General features: G+C 45.4%; 1 protein-coding gene across 1 annotated transcript in view; it reads left to right on the top strand.

The window, feature by feature from the left end:
* Positions 1–12,146: 12,146 nt before the first annotated feature.
* gabrg2 (gamma-aminobutyric acid type A receptor subunit gamma2) overlaps positions 12,147–16,385 on the top strand; it is a gene marked incomplete at both ends in the record, with an annotated part of 200,496 nt that continues 196,257 nt past the window's right edge. Inside the window, one exon of the mRNA XM_083649578.1 lies at positions 12,147–12,253. Within this exon, the coding sequence (XP_083505704.1) occupies positions 12,147–12,253 (107 nt within the window). The remainder of the gene's footprint in view (positions 12,254–16,385) is intronic.

The following is a 16,385-nucleotide window of genomic DNA, read 5'->3' as shown; positions in this document are numbered from 1 at the left end:
CCATCTGTCCTCAAGTGTTTCGACCCCTTAGGGGCCGTGTCCATACTGTACACACACAGCGCACTGAGCTGACTCTTTACTTAGTAGCTAGCGTTAGCTACTGTAGCTAGCATACAAGGTATAAATAGCAAGCCAACATCAACCCAACAAGATAATACAATTAATAATTCTGCCCCTCATCCTTTTGTTGATCTGTTTGTTTAGTCCCACCTCTTCCTTGATTTGCTTGTCCGGTCAAAAAAAGTGACATTGATGAGCAGCCCTCTTCTCCAAAGGTTGAAATGTTTTCTACTTGAGGCGCCCAGAGCACTCTGCTCAAAAAACACTTGGGTGCAGTGGTGGGAAGAGGAGTGCTCCTAGTGCATCTTTACCAGAGAAGAGGAGTGCTCTTAGTGCATCTTTACCAGAGAGAATGAATTGCAAAAGCGCGCTGGCAGCTAAAAAAAAAACTTTCTGTAGGCCTGTGCTGCATCAGGGAGTTCTCCCTGCTCGTCCCAAGTGTAGGCCTGTGCTGCGTCAGGGAGTTCTCCCTGCTCGTCCCCAGTGTAGGCCTCTGCTGCGTCAGGGAGTTCCCCCTGCTCATCCCCAGTGTAGGCCTGTGCTGCGTCAGGGAGTTTTCCCTGCTCGTCCCCAGTGTAGGTCTGTGATGCGTCAGGGAGTTCTCCCTGCTTGTCCCCAGGGTAGGTCTGTGATGCGTCAGGGAGTTCTCCCTGCTCGTCCCCAGTGTAGGCCTGTGCTGCGTCAGGGAGTTCTCCCTGCTCGTCCCCATGTAGGCCTGTGCTGCGTCAGGGAGTTCTCCCTGCTCGTCCCCAGTGTAGGCCTGTGCTGCGTCAGGGAGTTATCCCTGCTCGTCCCCATGTAGGCCTGTGCTGCGTCAGGGAGTTCTCCCTGCTCGTCCCCAGTGTAGGCCTGTGATGCGTCAGGGAGTTCTCCCTGCTCGTCCCCAGTGTAGGCCTGTGATGCGTCAGGGAGTTCTCCCTGCTCGTCCCCAGTGTAGGCCTGTGCTGCGTCAGGGAGTTCTCCCTGCTCGTCCCCATGTAGGCCTGTGCTGCGTCAGGGAGTTCTCCCTGCTCGTCCCCAGTGTAGGCCTGTGATGCGTCAGGGAGTTCTCCCTGCTCGTCCCCAGTGTAGGCCTGTGCTGCGTCAGGGAGTTATCCCTGCTCGTCCCCAGTGTAGGCCTGTGATGCGTCAGGGAGTTCTCCCTGCTCGTCCCCAGTGTAGGCCTGTGATGCGTCAGGGAGTTCTCCCTGCTCGTCCCCAGTGTAGGTCTGTGATGCGTCAGGGAGTTCTCCCTGCTCGTCCCCAGTGTAGGTCTGTGATGCGTCAATGAGTTAGCCCTTGTTCACACTGGACGGCTAACGTAAGCAGAACTGAAGCTTGAGGCAGGCTCACGCTGAGTCGTTCACACAAGAAGCCTTCTCTTTTCCTCTCAGCGCCTACTCGGCGCCTTGAACCCGCCCACAACTCCCATTGACTTCATGGCTGGCTTGACAGATCAATGCTCGGCTTCAGCATGCGTCGCACTTTGAATAGGCGTGAATCCTGAACGTTTGCTTGAGCAAGGCGTGAGCGTGGCTTCGGCGTGGCTTTGGCGTGGCACGGTGTGAACGGCGTTGCCTGTTAACAAGGACGCCTAAATGAAACTTGTGGGTTCAGCGTAGGTAGAGCTTAGGTTGAGCGTTGCTTTGGCGTCCTGTGTGAACGGGGGCTTAGGTCCTCAGCTCTGTGGATTTAGACCTGGCTGTGGTCCTCCCTCATCTGTCCAGCGTTAGCTGTGTGTAGGGCTGCACGATATACAAATTATACTGACAGACATTGCGATTGCAATATGCCATATGATTTTATTGGGAATGGTAAGTGTTTTTTTGCATTTTCACCCACTTGGCCATATTGCGATTTTGATTGCATTAATTGTGCAGCCTAATGCGTTCCCCTTGCAGCCTCACCTGTCCACCTGTTTTGCTGGATCTTGAGGCCCGAAGAAGATTCTTACAAATCTTGCCACAATTAAGGTTCCTTAGTCGCTGGATTTATGTTTCTTAACAGAAACTGCATGTTGGACTATCAACCCTCTATGCCCCTTGTTCCAGTCTTTCCTAGATGCCGCCCGTCTCTCCAGGTGTCACTGGCCTTCCCCCGGTTGTCAGCCAGACTTTTCTGGCAGTCACTGGTGATCCAGAATAACAGGATATTATAACAGCATCAGGTGTTAAGCTGCTACCGAGGCCATCTGTCCTCATGCGTTTCGACCCCCTTCTCGGTACACTCTCAAGATGGGGGGTCCAGAGTGATGATTAGTTACTGTTAATATATAATAATAATGCTATAGTTTTTATGTTCAGTTAAACAGATTTTCAGATTTTGTTGCCCCTAACAATGATTTAAGTATTGACAGTCCTTGGCAATGGCAATGGCAATGCAAAATGTAGCCTATTGCTGGCCTCTGGCACATTTGGGATCTTACTATAAACCAAACCAACTTCCCACTGATTATCCAGGTCAGCAATGAAGCTAAAGCTGCACGGTTATATAAACATTGAGTCGAGTTGTTGTGAGTGTGATGCTGTGATCAGTCTAAATGTATTCCTCGTCATTAGGGATAAACAGAGGGGCAAAACATGACCTACATTTCTTCCGACATTGTTTTTGAAACGGATATTTAAAATAAGTTTTTAGGCAGCCACAGGCTGATGAGTTACATCCCAAACTGTTTATAAAAGTATACATTAAAAATTCAACTCTGTTTCCTCTCTGTACTTCAATGTGAGGATGTTGTGGGCTCACTTTGCTTTGAGGAGTGCCGCTTTGCTGATGAAGCATCTCTCAATTCTCTTAATTAAGATGAGGAAATCACTTGGAGCCTCACTTGGCACAAATAACAACATGACAGTGTTTCAAATCAGCATCTTCCATGCATGGCACACTTGGGCGGCAGGCAATCAATTTTGATTGCCACAAACACAAAATAGTAAAAATATATATATATCTTCAGTAGCTAATATGCAAAAAAGGGCAAAAGAAAATGGATAGTTACTGTTCTGAGTGAATGAGTGTATAAGGCCACAAAAATAAGAGCAAACAGTGCAACAGTTTACCATGGCTGCATCGTGATGGGGCCTTTAAGTGCTAGTGCAGCATGTTTATTGTCCGTATGCCTGTGGAATACATGCTCAGAGGGCAATTTGGGCTAATGCACCATGACAAGACGTCGACTTTGCAAGCACCCGCTTGTTTTGACTGCACCTGTCACTTTGTATGCATTGGTGTGTTACTGGACAATTTTGCATTACCTGAATGAGTTGAATGGGTACAAAATATTTAAAAAAAAATCTGTTTTAGGGGGGGAATTATATCCACAGTATCCATGCTACAGTAGGCTATATACTATCAGTCAAAAGTTTGGTCACACACATTTCTATTTGGCTCCTGAGACATTTCTTGGCTGGACTGTTCCGGGTCCAGCAAACATAATGCATGATTATGTGGCTGAATGGGGTCAGGAGTTTTCACTGACAATGAATGGACCTAAGAGCATGGACATGGTAATCAGTCCCAGGAGAGAGGGCAACATCTCCTGTCCACCGCCCCCCAACAATCTCTGGACAAAACATCAGCAGTCTCCTAGTCCTAGGCTGTTGGTGTGACTGTTGGTGGGACGTATATTGTGCACGACGAGCCACGAGCTTCCACAAGCTATGTCGTTTTTATACAGAACTAACCCCTATGTTTCAGTTTGACGACAAAGTGCGACTTTCTTGACATGCAAAGTTATCTTTTAAATTGACAAAATTTACGTTGGCACCCTGTGGCACAATTCAAACGGGATTAAAAAAGTAACATTATTCTCCGTTCACTGCCATTCATATTTTTTCAGCGCTGGTACAGGGAGAAAAGCAGGAAGTGACATTCACCTTGCCTCTCTATATTCAGATAAAGAAATAGGAAAACCAACAAAAAGACAATCACAACATTGCAAGTGCAGTCCAATATATACAATAAATGAGTGGAGGAGTGTTCAGTAGGCATAAAATATTAATTTACATGAATTTACAGTCCGAGTTAAATAGGTGTTAAATAGGCAGGGAATTTACATGAATTTACAGTCCGAGTTAAATAGGTATTAAATTAAAGATGAATTACAGTCTAAGCGGTGCACGATGTAGTTAGGAAGAGTAATCTAATGGTATAAGAATGGTAGAAGAAGCAGCTATACTTTAAAGGTCCCATATTGTGTGGATTTCTGCTGTTTTAAACATTTGTCCGGGGTCTTTAAAATAAGGCCATGCATTCTGTTTGGGATTTGGAGACATCTCGATTTTTTTCTTGTATTTACCCTCTGCAGCTCAGTATAGTCCGTTTTTTCTACAAAGGCCTTGGTCTGATTGGCCGATGAGGCGCTCCGGGAGGTGCCCCTCTCATTGGCCGCCTGATCTGTCACTCAAAGCAAACGCTGAGGATAGAGCAACTGACTCAGGGTCAGCTGTGCCTATATGCTGCCTGTAGCCTTTAGCTAGCTGCACTGAGCTGAGTCACAAAAAAGAGTGTGAAAGTGAGACCGTTTGACAGATTCGGATTTAGAGGAAAAGGAACAGTTGAGCGGACCCCATTCGCATTGCGGGTTGTTGGCATAGTGAGCGGACCCCGTTTCGGTGCGGTAAGTGGAGTGTTTTTATCTAGCTTTGGCTTGTGTCGCTAACGTTAGCATAGCTAGTAAACTTGCACAACTACAGATCTCCGTGTCTGTCACGGCTATCCCTAGCGTTATATTATATTATCACTATAGCCTATTTGGACCCCAGGAAGACTAGTTAGCTGTTGTCTAGGCGGCAGATAATGGGGATCCTTTTTAATAAGCAATAAAGGCCAGCTTGGCCGCTGTGTGGATGTAGCTACTACTGACTGGCCGCATATAACGTTCATTTACATTCAAATGCATCAAATTGATGTGAAGATTCATCAAGGGATACAAATATTGACATGACACATGTAAACAATAATGCTTATTGTGTCCTATGCTATCTATTAATTTGGACATGACTGTTGTAACGCTAATTCATGCCAGTGTTATTCAGCAATAAAGCTAGCTCATCCGCATGACATGGAGGCTTGGTCATTCAACCCGTGTATAACATCTTACTTCTTGAGTTGATACCTTTATAGTTTGTTGTATGTTAAATAGTCTGTACAGTAACGTTACTCACATCTACTCTAAATTGCCTGTGCAAAATAATAAATGTCATTGTACTGTTCTGAAGTTACCCGTTCTCATTCCTTTAGGTTGCCAGAAGAACCCTGATGAATCCTGAAGAAGCCAAATGATCCTGTTCAGGATAATATTGGCGTGTATGTTCACTTCAGAATGCAATGAACAAAATCAGACTATGGACCCTTACAGCTTAGGTATTATTACAGTATAGCAGTTGTGTATTCTGTGCATGCATTGATTTGACATATATAGCCAACATGGATACTGTACATGACAATAAATTTGAGCAAAGTAATTGTGTTGTACTTTATTACACATCCAAGTAGATAAACAGTAACACTGACTCCTTACAGAATCTAATTATTTTATTATAGAAAATACACACAAAATGCTCGTGCAGGACCATGCTATGCTGCAAAATCACAGGAATGTTCCACTGTAGCAGTAAAGTGCTGCTGTATCAATCACATAAATTATACGAGACTAAGTATTACAAAAATATATGAAATATATTTGACAGTATGTGTACTCTATTCTCATTACAGACAGATATTTTGTCAGCTAGGTAGCTGGAGGATTTCTCGGTTGCAGGTGTGTGCTGGGGTGCTGCGCGCTCTCCGACGCTGGTGATGGCTGATGATGCTTCAGCAGACATGACTGAATGGGGGGAAAACGGCTCCATTACAGAAGAGTGTACATCATCATTATGTAGCAAATTAGCGATTTTCATGTGCAGATTATTTTATAATAACATTTCTATATTTATTGAATTGTCATATTTACAAAGTTTTGTGTGTACAATAAAAATGTGTTGGTAAACTACTAAACGGCTAAGCAGACGGCAGGATCCTGGATGGTCTCTCTTGGTAGGTAGGGAAGTCAGACTGGTTGTAGCCTACTAGAGAGACACAAAAGGGGAAAGTTGGCTCAATCTCTGCAATCTAAAACTACATTACCTGCAAACTACAGTCTCAATAATTAACATGTATTCTAAATGTCTCCAACTGTCTCAAGGAAAATAGGACATGATAACCTCCAGAGAAGTAGTATTCCTTGTAGTGTCATTCATGTTTATGGTTGCGACAACAACTGTTTACAAAACTAGCAGGCTAAACGAGCTGCAAACACACAAGTGAAAAGCTATCAATGGCTGCATCTAATCAGCCAGTAACTAATGTAGGCTTCCATTATGTTAGTGTTAGAAGTCAAATGTACTGATAATAGTCCCTGGTCACCAAAGTAATCTTACCCTTTTAGTTTTGTTAGAGAGTTGCTGATCGGTTGTCATGTGTCCAGTCAGCCAGAGAAGCTGCTTGGGTAGCATGCTAACTAACGCCTAACACTAGCATTAGCTCAATTAGCTCGTTGCAACTAGTCCCTAACATTGATCAATGTTACATGTGTCCTAACGCCACCGGGACAAGGTGTTTGTTTTGGCTGGCTGAGGTTAGCCAGGGACAGTTGTTGTGGCTAACAGCCTTCACACTAGGCTATTCACACTAGGCTATCTCTTCCATTATGTTTTCAAACCCAGCTGGCTGTATATAACTGAACAACCACAAAGTGGTGACACTTACCCATGGGTTCAGTTCATTGTTTTCTGGACATGTTTCCATGCTACAGTAACACAGCAGCTAACAGAACAGACAGGCCTCCCATGCCGACCTCCATTGTACGTGAACACAACAGGTTTCCTGCAGGCAGCTGTCAGGGCTGTGAGGGGGCGGGCTCTGGGCGGCCCTGTGAATTTTTTTATTGGTTGGCGACAAGTGACGTAGAAAATCCAAGGAACTCTGATTCACTCTGATTTGCCCTCTCCTGGGGCTCCCACTTGTGGCAGGGAGGGAGAGGAATGACTGTAGTAAGTTATTTCATACTTTTACAGATGTTAGTTAACACCCTCAAGTTTATACAAACCACAAAATCCAATCAAAACCGATTTTCACAGTATGGGACCTTTAAGTGATGCGTTTAAGCCTGGCGGCAAAGTGACGGTGGTTGGGCTCATGTTAGGGGGGGGATTCAGCTGAGTTCGGGTGGATTCAGGAGGAGGTAGTGGGGTGTGTTGATAGGGACCTTGGTTGAAAGGGCTTACGGGCCTTGTTTGTAAGGCTGACGGCAGTTGGGAAGAAGCTGTTCTTGTAGCGAGAGGTTCTGGTCTTGGCAGACCTCAGTCTCATGCAGAGGGTTTTGAGGAGTTGGTTGCCAGGGTGGGGGGGGGGGGGTCGGACATGATGATGATGATCTTCCAAGATCGCTTCAGTGTTCTAGCTGCATGCAGGTCCTGGAGGGATGGCAGGTTGCATCCGATCACCTTCTCAGCACAGCGGATGATAAGCTGCAGTCTGTTGATGTCCTGTCGCAGCATCATACCAGACGGTGATGGAGGAGGTGAGGTTGGACTCAACAACGGATGTGTAGAAGTGCACCATCGTGGCCTTTGGCACTTTGAATTTCTTCAGCTGCCGCACGAAGTACATCCTCTGCTGTGCCTTCTTGGTGAGAGCTCTGATGTTCAGCTCCCATTTTAGGTCATGGCTGATGATGGATCCCAGGAAGCGAAAGGACTCTACTGTGTTGACTGGCGAGTCACCCAGGGTGATGGGGGAAGGTGGGGCTTTGTGCTTCCTGTAATCCACAATCATCTCCACTGTCTTTTGAGCATTCAACACCAGGTTGTTTTGACTGCACCAAGTCATCAGATGGTCAACTTCCTGTCTGTATTCAGACTCATCTCCATCTGTGATGAGCCCAATGAGGGTGGTATCATCCGCGAACTTCAGGAGCTTGACAGACTGGTGACTGGAGGTGCAGCTGTTGGTGTACAGTCCAAAGAAGTATGCGGAAGGGACACCGCCCTGGTGCTGATAGACCGAAAGTCGGTTATGTGCTTACCCAGCGTCACGTGCTGCTTCCTGTCAGTCAGGAAGTCTGTGGTCCATCTGCAAATGGGGTCAGGCACACCCAGCTGGGAGAGTTTCTCCTGTAGCAGGGCTGGGATGATCATGTCAAAGGCCAAGCTAAAGTCCACAGTCAGGATCCTGGCATACGTTCCTGCATTGTCCAGGTGTGAGGATGTAGTGGAGGGCATGTTTATCGCATCGTCGATAGAACCTGTTGGCTCTTTAGGCAAACTGGAGGGGGTCCAGGAGGAAGGACTTCAGGTCAGGGCGACGGGTCTGTAGTCTTTAAGTCCCGAAGGCCTTGCCTTTTTTGGGAGGGGGGTTATGGTTGATGTTTTAAAGCAGGTTTGGTTAGTGGCAGGTCTCCAGTGAGGTATTGAAAATGTCAGTGAACACTGGAGCCAGCTGGTCAGCACAGTGTTTCAGGGCAGAGGGTGATACGGCGTCAGGACCAGCCGGTTTCCTTGTCTTCAGCTTTTTGAAAAGCATAATTACCTCTGACTCCTGTATGTGTAGAGGTGTTATAACATATTTTTGACCCAGAAATCCAAGATGGTCGCTGACACCAACTTCAAAAGTGAACTTTTGCACCTAGAAGAGCACCTAAAATCATGTATGAAGACACTTTTTCATGCAAGTTGACCACAATGATTCCGCTTCTGACATCAATTTGACATTATGAAATCATTTTGATCAAGAAATCCAAGATGGCCACCAACCAGTAGAGTGAAAATATAGGCCTAACCTTTGAACAGGAAGGTAAGATGTGATAATAGACGGTGTAGACTATGGGCCCTATCGTCGCAATGGTGGTAATTTTGCATACTTAGCGCCCGTTTTGCGCTGGAATAGCAGAGCGCAAAGCCCTAATTGTGGGCGTGTCGGGTCGCTGGACTTCACAGCTCCTCGTCCAGCTACTCTCCACCTACATCCTCGTCGCTCTCTGAGGGAAAAGCATGAAGAGGTGATCGGAGGCTCCCACACGAAGGTCAGGGATCTGCAGTACGTTTCCCAGCTCTCCAGTCAGGAATCCACACAGAGTCAATTCAACCATCTCACAGTGAAACATGCTCATTACAGAAAAATTTAATAAAACAGAAGTCAACAGTATGGTGAAACAAATAATAGACCCGGAACAGTTCAGAACCATAGGGCACGTTCCCCCCCAACTCAGTCCATGGCGACCCAGCTGAACTCCAGGGACGCCGGCTCTCCCGCACGTCGCTCCAGAGCACCTCCGGTGACGCGCTCACCCTGGGCCCGCTCCTGCAGCGACCCTGCCCCTGGGCTCCTTCACCGACCAGCTCCCCCATCTCCACCGGACAGCGCTGCATGGCCGACCGCTGCTCCCTGGCTTGCTCCTCCGTCATTCTCCGACGCTTCTCGCCATGCCCTCCTCGCTGGGGAAAGTTCCACGCCGGCTAGCCTGAGCAACAGGCTAGCTTTTCACTCCACGTGCGGCGCTAGCCAGCTAACGTTGGCTCACCTAGCCGCACCAGCTGCAGTTCCTCCGTCTATTCAAAATGTCCCACACGGCCGATGCACCAATGTAGCCGGTGTGTTTCGTCTGCGTTGTGTTCTGGCTAGTAACGTGTGTGGCGACATTCATAAAACAGGAGCAAGAGGCAGTACTGGGTCTCAGGTTGTTTACTGTGTTACAAAACAAATAAAATGCTGATTCCATAAAACTGTTACAAAAATAAACAATAAGCTATAAATAAAAGCGTATTCTCAGGCAGAGATATCAGCGGCACGTCTATCTTGTTCCATTCTCCCATCCGACTGACTTCCTGGAGCTGTGCGCATGTGCACTAAGCGACACACCACTTGGGGTGTGTTCACACGCAACAACAACAGAACACTCAAACAAGACATTCACATACAAAACGAAGGAAAATGGTGGTGTTTTGGTTAAATTCATACGTGAACCAGATTAAACCCGTTACACGTAGATAATACGTTGTGCTCACAAGCAGAACCAAATGAACTCTCTTTTCTTCCTTGCGTTCTTAAACTCTTTTATAAATTACTTTATCTTATTTAGCTTACTTAAATTACCTATTTATGTTGTTAAATTCATAGCTTTTGTCGATGATGATTGATCACTGTAAAGTTTTGATGCATTTCAGGATCACTGTTTAAAAACTGTGTTTTTATACTGTCGTACCCTGCCTATTCAAATTTTAATAAATGAAACTTGAAACTTCACTCAGGTGTGTCCAAAAGTTTGACTGGTAGTATAGTTCTCTACTTTACACAAAGATTATAAACGATTGTGATAAAGTGATAAAACAATAAGACAAATCCAACTCAAATGAAAGATATCTTCAGAATACTCATATCATCCTCAGGTCAGGCAAAACACAAACTGAAAACTGTACAGAAAGATGCTGCTAAAGACAAATAACCTGCTTTGCACAGATAACCTCATAAAGCATTAATTTTAATCTGTGCATCTGTGCACCACAGCTTTATGTATGTATGTATGTATGTATGTATCTGTGTGTGTGTGTGTGTGTGTGTGTGTGTGTGTGTGTGCGTGTGCGTGCGTGCGTGTGCGTGCGTGCGTGTGCATGTGTGTGTATGTATGTGTATGTATGTAGCCTATGTATTTATTTGTTGCTGCCCAAAGGTAATAAAATGTGTGTCTGTGTGTGTCAGAGGGAGAGAGTGAGAGATGGAGAGAGAGGGGGGGGGGGGGGGCTGCACAGTGTGACAACACTATCAGATGAATTTATGAGATTTTAGATTATGAACATGTATTCCCCCCCTCATATATTTCTTCAAGGAGTCCTTGGGGGGGAAAGTTACAGGCTGCCAAAGCTGGATCATTAACATACGTATGTAAGGATACTGAAATGGATAGCAGAGCACCTTACAAAGGACAAAGTGTAGTTCAGGAGGCTCTCCCTGGATTGCTTTCAAAATATGTCATAAGACTTGGAAAGCCCCATACATCATCTACCGCCCTATACAATATATTGACAGATTTGTGTATGCTGCCTCAATATAAATCCTCTGGCATAGGCTGCACTTCAGTCAAACAATCAATGAATCCACAAAGGGGTTAGTGAGGTAATCTAATCAGATTCCTGGGTTCCATTTTGGGGATAAGAGCACTTATTTGCGTCAAAGCAAATAAATTGGTCGTGTGGGAGAGTTGTCTCGGATTAAAGCAGCAGCAAGCTGACAGGAGCTGTCCTTGGTGCTGATTGTGTTTTTCTAATGCAGCTCAGTGTAATGGAGCTGTCCGTAGCGCTGAAAGTGTAGCTGGATCAGGCCTGAATTGAAGCTGATATGGACTCCCAAACAGTGGTTCACAAACTTTTTCATGTCATTGTCAAGGACCTCTAAACTGACACAAAGCCACAGACCCCCATTTTATAAGATTTTGTCCCAGGGTCGCCATCTGATGTGTATGAGACCGAAATAGTCGTGTCATTGTGTTTTTCAGGTGCTGTTAACTTTAGGTATCATATCAAAATATGATATATTTTTACATTCAACTCTATCGCATAATATACATCTATATCAACAAATAAAACCATAATTGGTGTTTTGTAGTTTGTTGGTAGCATCAAGCTAAGGCTTTTCCCCCCATTCTCCCCAGCTATGCTTCCGCCTGATGAAACCACGCATGTGTTGCTCCCTGCGCGCTGCAGCACCGTGCATCAGTTCCTCTCTGACCCCCGTGTTAATCTGCATTCAGACCGAGCCTCCAATGCTTTTCTTCTCAGCTGCTGCTGGATAGACTAGCCTATTAACGGGGCTTCGCTGTCTGGGACCGTATTTTAGGGCCTACCTACCGGGCTGTCGATTCGCAATAGACACACACACAAACGAGTCATACGAAATCTAGCTTTCGACTCGCATCGGTTTTTGTTTTGAGTGTTATCGCTTCATCGCACGTCCGCTTCGGGTCTACATTGTCAGACCCGCTCCTGCTGTGTGCGTAATGTATCATAGGGAGGAAACACAGTAAAGACGGACACGTCAGTCAGTCTCCAATAAAGAGGAAAAAAACGAAGACTGTGACGATGGCTTCGCCGAATTTAGCCTCCAAATGCTCGACAGAAATGGCGAAGCCTTCCCTTCCTCTGAAGCTGTTTCTCTGGGTGTTTATACTCGCTAATCTTCCTACAAGGTAAGATGGAGATATACAAGAGTGATAACGTTATTTACCCTCGAAACCATGCTACTGTCTCGGCTGTGCTAGTGAGCATATTTTATTATTCTATCAGTGATAAAAGGCAGACATTTGGTGGAATCGTTTGAGGAGATTTGAGCCTCCCTCATCTAATACACAGCCTTGCTTTTTACTGGGATTCTGACGGAAGGTGGCTGCGAAAGGGAGTCTGTTGTTGAGGCAGAGAATCAAGGCATGCACTGCACATAATAGCGGTGGTTCGACCCACTGGATGGGTGATGTTGACTCATTGCCACATACAGTACGAGTTGCATTTGAGACGGATTTTGTGTGATAATGTATTTTATAGAAAGCAATACCAACAGCTAACGTAGGCTACCATATTGGTCTGTGGACATCTATAGAGATGATTTGATATACACACATTCTATTTGGCATATACCGGTACACATGTGCAATAGACTAACGTTAGCTACGTGTATCTATCGCAATTTGTGTGGCGTTAGAAATAGCATAGTGGTAATGCTAGGCTATTATGAGAGAAGCTAAAGCTACATGCAGTGAGTGCTAAGCTGTCGTCAAGGATCAAGTCTATTCTAAGAAGAGTCAAAGCCTCATGCTGAATACAAGTGTTGTATTTGGTGGAACGAAATCTGCAAAGCAACCATTTGTATTATAAGCAACCATTGTGTGACTGAGAGTGCATTCTCATCCATGTATTTGGAATAAAAAAAAATCAAAATGGCAGACAATCACACAGATAATACAACTGTAAAGGCACAATAAGGACAAGGATGGCACATATGGACCGATGCTGAGCCTCTGTGCATTCACATCCCAGGGGCCGTCTTTTCAGTGTTTTACTTCAGTGCAGATTTGAAAATTGTTGCAAGAAAATGTGTGCTTGTCAAGACGAGCTTCCCCTTGCACCAAGATAATAATACGACTAGTTCAGAGGAAGCGGATGGCCGGGCTCCTCGCAAGGCTTCCTTCCGTCTTGTGCTGCTGGAGGGTGAAAAATCAGTCTGCATTCAATCACCATTGTGCTGAACACAACCTCAGGGCCCCCTGCTCTGCCTAGATTGTAATCTAGACCCTCTGCATTTCTAATTGTCTGCACACGATGACACATGTGTTAACACAACCCTTGCACACACGTATACAATACATACAGTACACCTTGTCTCATTGCATTACATCCAGAATACAGACATATGGTCAGTTTGTGTGGGTTATAATGTGGTGCATGAGTGAATGAGCCTACATCACAGATCAGATTGACCAGGGCAATGTGAAGTGTGAGTGCATCCTAATGAATCATAACATGGCAATGTGCCACACGAGATCTTCATGTAAACACCTATGTCAAGGAAGTAGCCTGGTGTCAAGCTTACATGACAGCTAGTCATCGCCCAGCGACTAACATATAATTTTCTTTTGTTCAGATAGTGGAGTGGACCTTTCTGTTGTGTAATATCTTAATGACAGCTTTACACACTAAACCATACCGCTTATGTAAGCCAATATTCATGAAGGCCACTGGTATGGTTTCACTGTGATTTATGCAACTTTGTCATTTACAACTACTTAATTTTTTTATTATTATAACTAATACTGTTTGATACCACATTAGCCTCAGAATTGGAGTCCTCATTCCATAGCATCGTCTCACATGCGGCCCCCGGTTTCACTGCAGGCTCCATTCGCAAAGGCCCTACTTTTTCATACATGTAGCAATCACAATAAAACAGTACTTGCCTTAAGGCTGGGTTCACACCGACGACCCAAGCCTTGCCTATGCCTTGCCTTTACCCACGCTTTTTAATAGGCGTCCGTTTTAGTCAACGAGGCTGTGTACACCGGCCGCCTGAGCGTGAACCCTGCGTGTACCCACGCCTTGCCTGTGCCTTGCCGATTTTATCGAATAGGCGTGAGTTCTATTTTGAAGCCGACAAGGCGCGTGCAGGCAGACTTCTTCTGTCAAGCCATGAAAGAAAAACGCACAATATCCGTCGGAAATGGCAAAATCAACTGAATTTCAAAATAAAATTGAGTTACTACAACATGTTGAGCAGAGAGACAGAGATTGACGGGTGGCTATCACGTGGGGCTTTCTCCCCGTCGGCAAACACATCTTCATGAGAGAGAATAGCGACCGAAGAAGCAAGATGGACAATGTTGTTGTGCCAGCACATATTCTTGCAAGATCACCTCTCTAAAATGTCCGACTATAGTCAGACCTGGTTATACATATCGAGGAGAGGCGCTTGTGACTCGGCTCCAGGTTCGGCGTGCGGTGTGATCACAAAAGCGTGTAACAGGTTCACGCCCAGCTCGGCGTAGGCGTGGGTTGAGGCAAGGCAAGGCGTAGGTTGTCTGTGTGAACGAAGCGTAAAGCTAAGGTTGTTGCCCACCTAATCGGGCTATTTGTGTTCTTAAATATTGCATAGTTTCCATTACCAAGCCATTTTTGTCATGCCAGAGCCTGTAATTTGTGTTATTGCATGACGAAAACAGCTCAGTATTGGAAACTATGCAATACTAGAAACAGAGCGCGCTTTCTAGCTTCCCTCACTGAACTGGCAGTGCTCATTCCTACCGTGCCTCAACGGCATCCTCCTTCCCCTCCTCCTCCTCCTCCTCATCACTCATGTCTACCGTACCTTGTTGGTTTGCGCCCAAGGTCTCGCCCGCTATGTGATTCAGCTCGCGCTGAATCACATAATAATCGCATATTGTGCGCCGCCGTGCCATTGGCCCTTCAATTATAGTAGTGGAGATTTAAGAACTCAAATAGCGGACAACAACCTTAGTTTTAAGGCAAGTACTGTTTTATTTTGATTGCTACATAACATGTATAAAAAAGTAGGGCCTTTGAGAATGGAGGCTGGAGTGAAATACCGGGAGTTGTGTGTGAGACGTCTATATGGAATGAGGAGTCGAATTCTGAGGCTAATATCACATTAGCTTCAGCCTTCCAGCACACAGTTGCTGAGGTCAGAGGACCCAGTTTTGTCTCAACACGCTCAGACTGACATAACCAAGCAACTCAGGGCTTTTGTGGAAGATGAACAACCTTTTGTCTTGTTCATATGTTGTTCTGAAAAACTGAAAATCAAATATATATAATAACTCACATTTCAAGTGACTATTGTTTATAAATGATGAACATTCATTTTATAATACGTTTTCCTCTGCTCCCTCACGTAATGATACAAATGATAATAAGCAGCTGTTCTCAATGCATGAATACTGTAAAACTCCATCGTAAAGTTGTAAAACAAACCTAAAACCTATAAGGGACAGTTTATCAAACTCTGCATGGTTTCACAAACAGCAAGAACATACAAAAAAAACTCTCAGATATAATATACCATGGGAGCTGGATCCTATGAAGGTGAAGGACAGCACTCCAATGATTGCCATTGCACACGCTGAAGAAGGGCTGCATGCCCGAAACATCCGTGACTGTGTGGCAATAAAAGTTTTCAATTTGGAGTGCTGTCCTTCACAAACAACAAGCCATTATTTCTCTGATCTCTGCAATTTATTTTGCAGATCATCTGATCTTGCATCTGATCTTGGAGTTTCCTCTGGTGCATATGGGGTAATCTATTAGCACTTGCATCTACGTTCACTGCCGTCGACGAGTTATCTCGTCAAAAAAAATCCAACGGTTGACTGCCGTGGACGAGTTATCTCGTCAAAAAAAAAAAAAAAAAAATTGACGGTGGGACGTGGATCAAACCCTTTTACATCTCCTATAAAAATATGGGAGCTATTGAATGTGTATAACCTATTTTACCGACCCACTAAGTGGCGACAGTGCTCTCCAGACTAGAGAAAGCCAAGCAAAAACAGCAGCGTGAGGAAGCCATTCTCATGAAAATGGATTGGCGAAAACGCTTTCGCTTTCGCGCTGGGAGCTGGCGGTGGGGCATTCCAAAAATAGATTCTGGGTGCAACACACTTTGAAACACCAGCAGAAAGCCCAGAATCGCACGCAGCTTCATGCCAGCTGAGCTCACAACCGAAAACCCAGAAATGAACGAGCCCCATCCAGACTCGCCCGACGAGCGGCCGCCAGCAGCCAGGCAGCACAGACAGGCAGAGACTCGCCTGTGACAAA

This window comes from Poromitra crassiceps, assembly GCF_964638095.1.
Source record: "Poromitra crassiceps genome assembly, chromosome: 1".
Lineage (NCBI taxonomy): Eukaryota > Metazoa > Chordata > Actinopteri > Beryciformes > Melamphaidae > Poromitra > Poromitra crassiceps.
The sequence above is the reverse complement of the archived record's forward strand: the minus strand, read 5'-3'. Positions and strand labels throughout refer to the sequence as shown.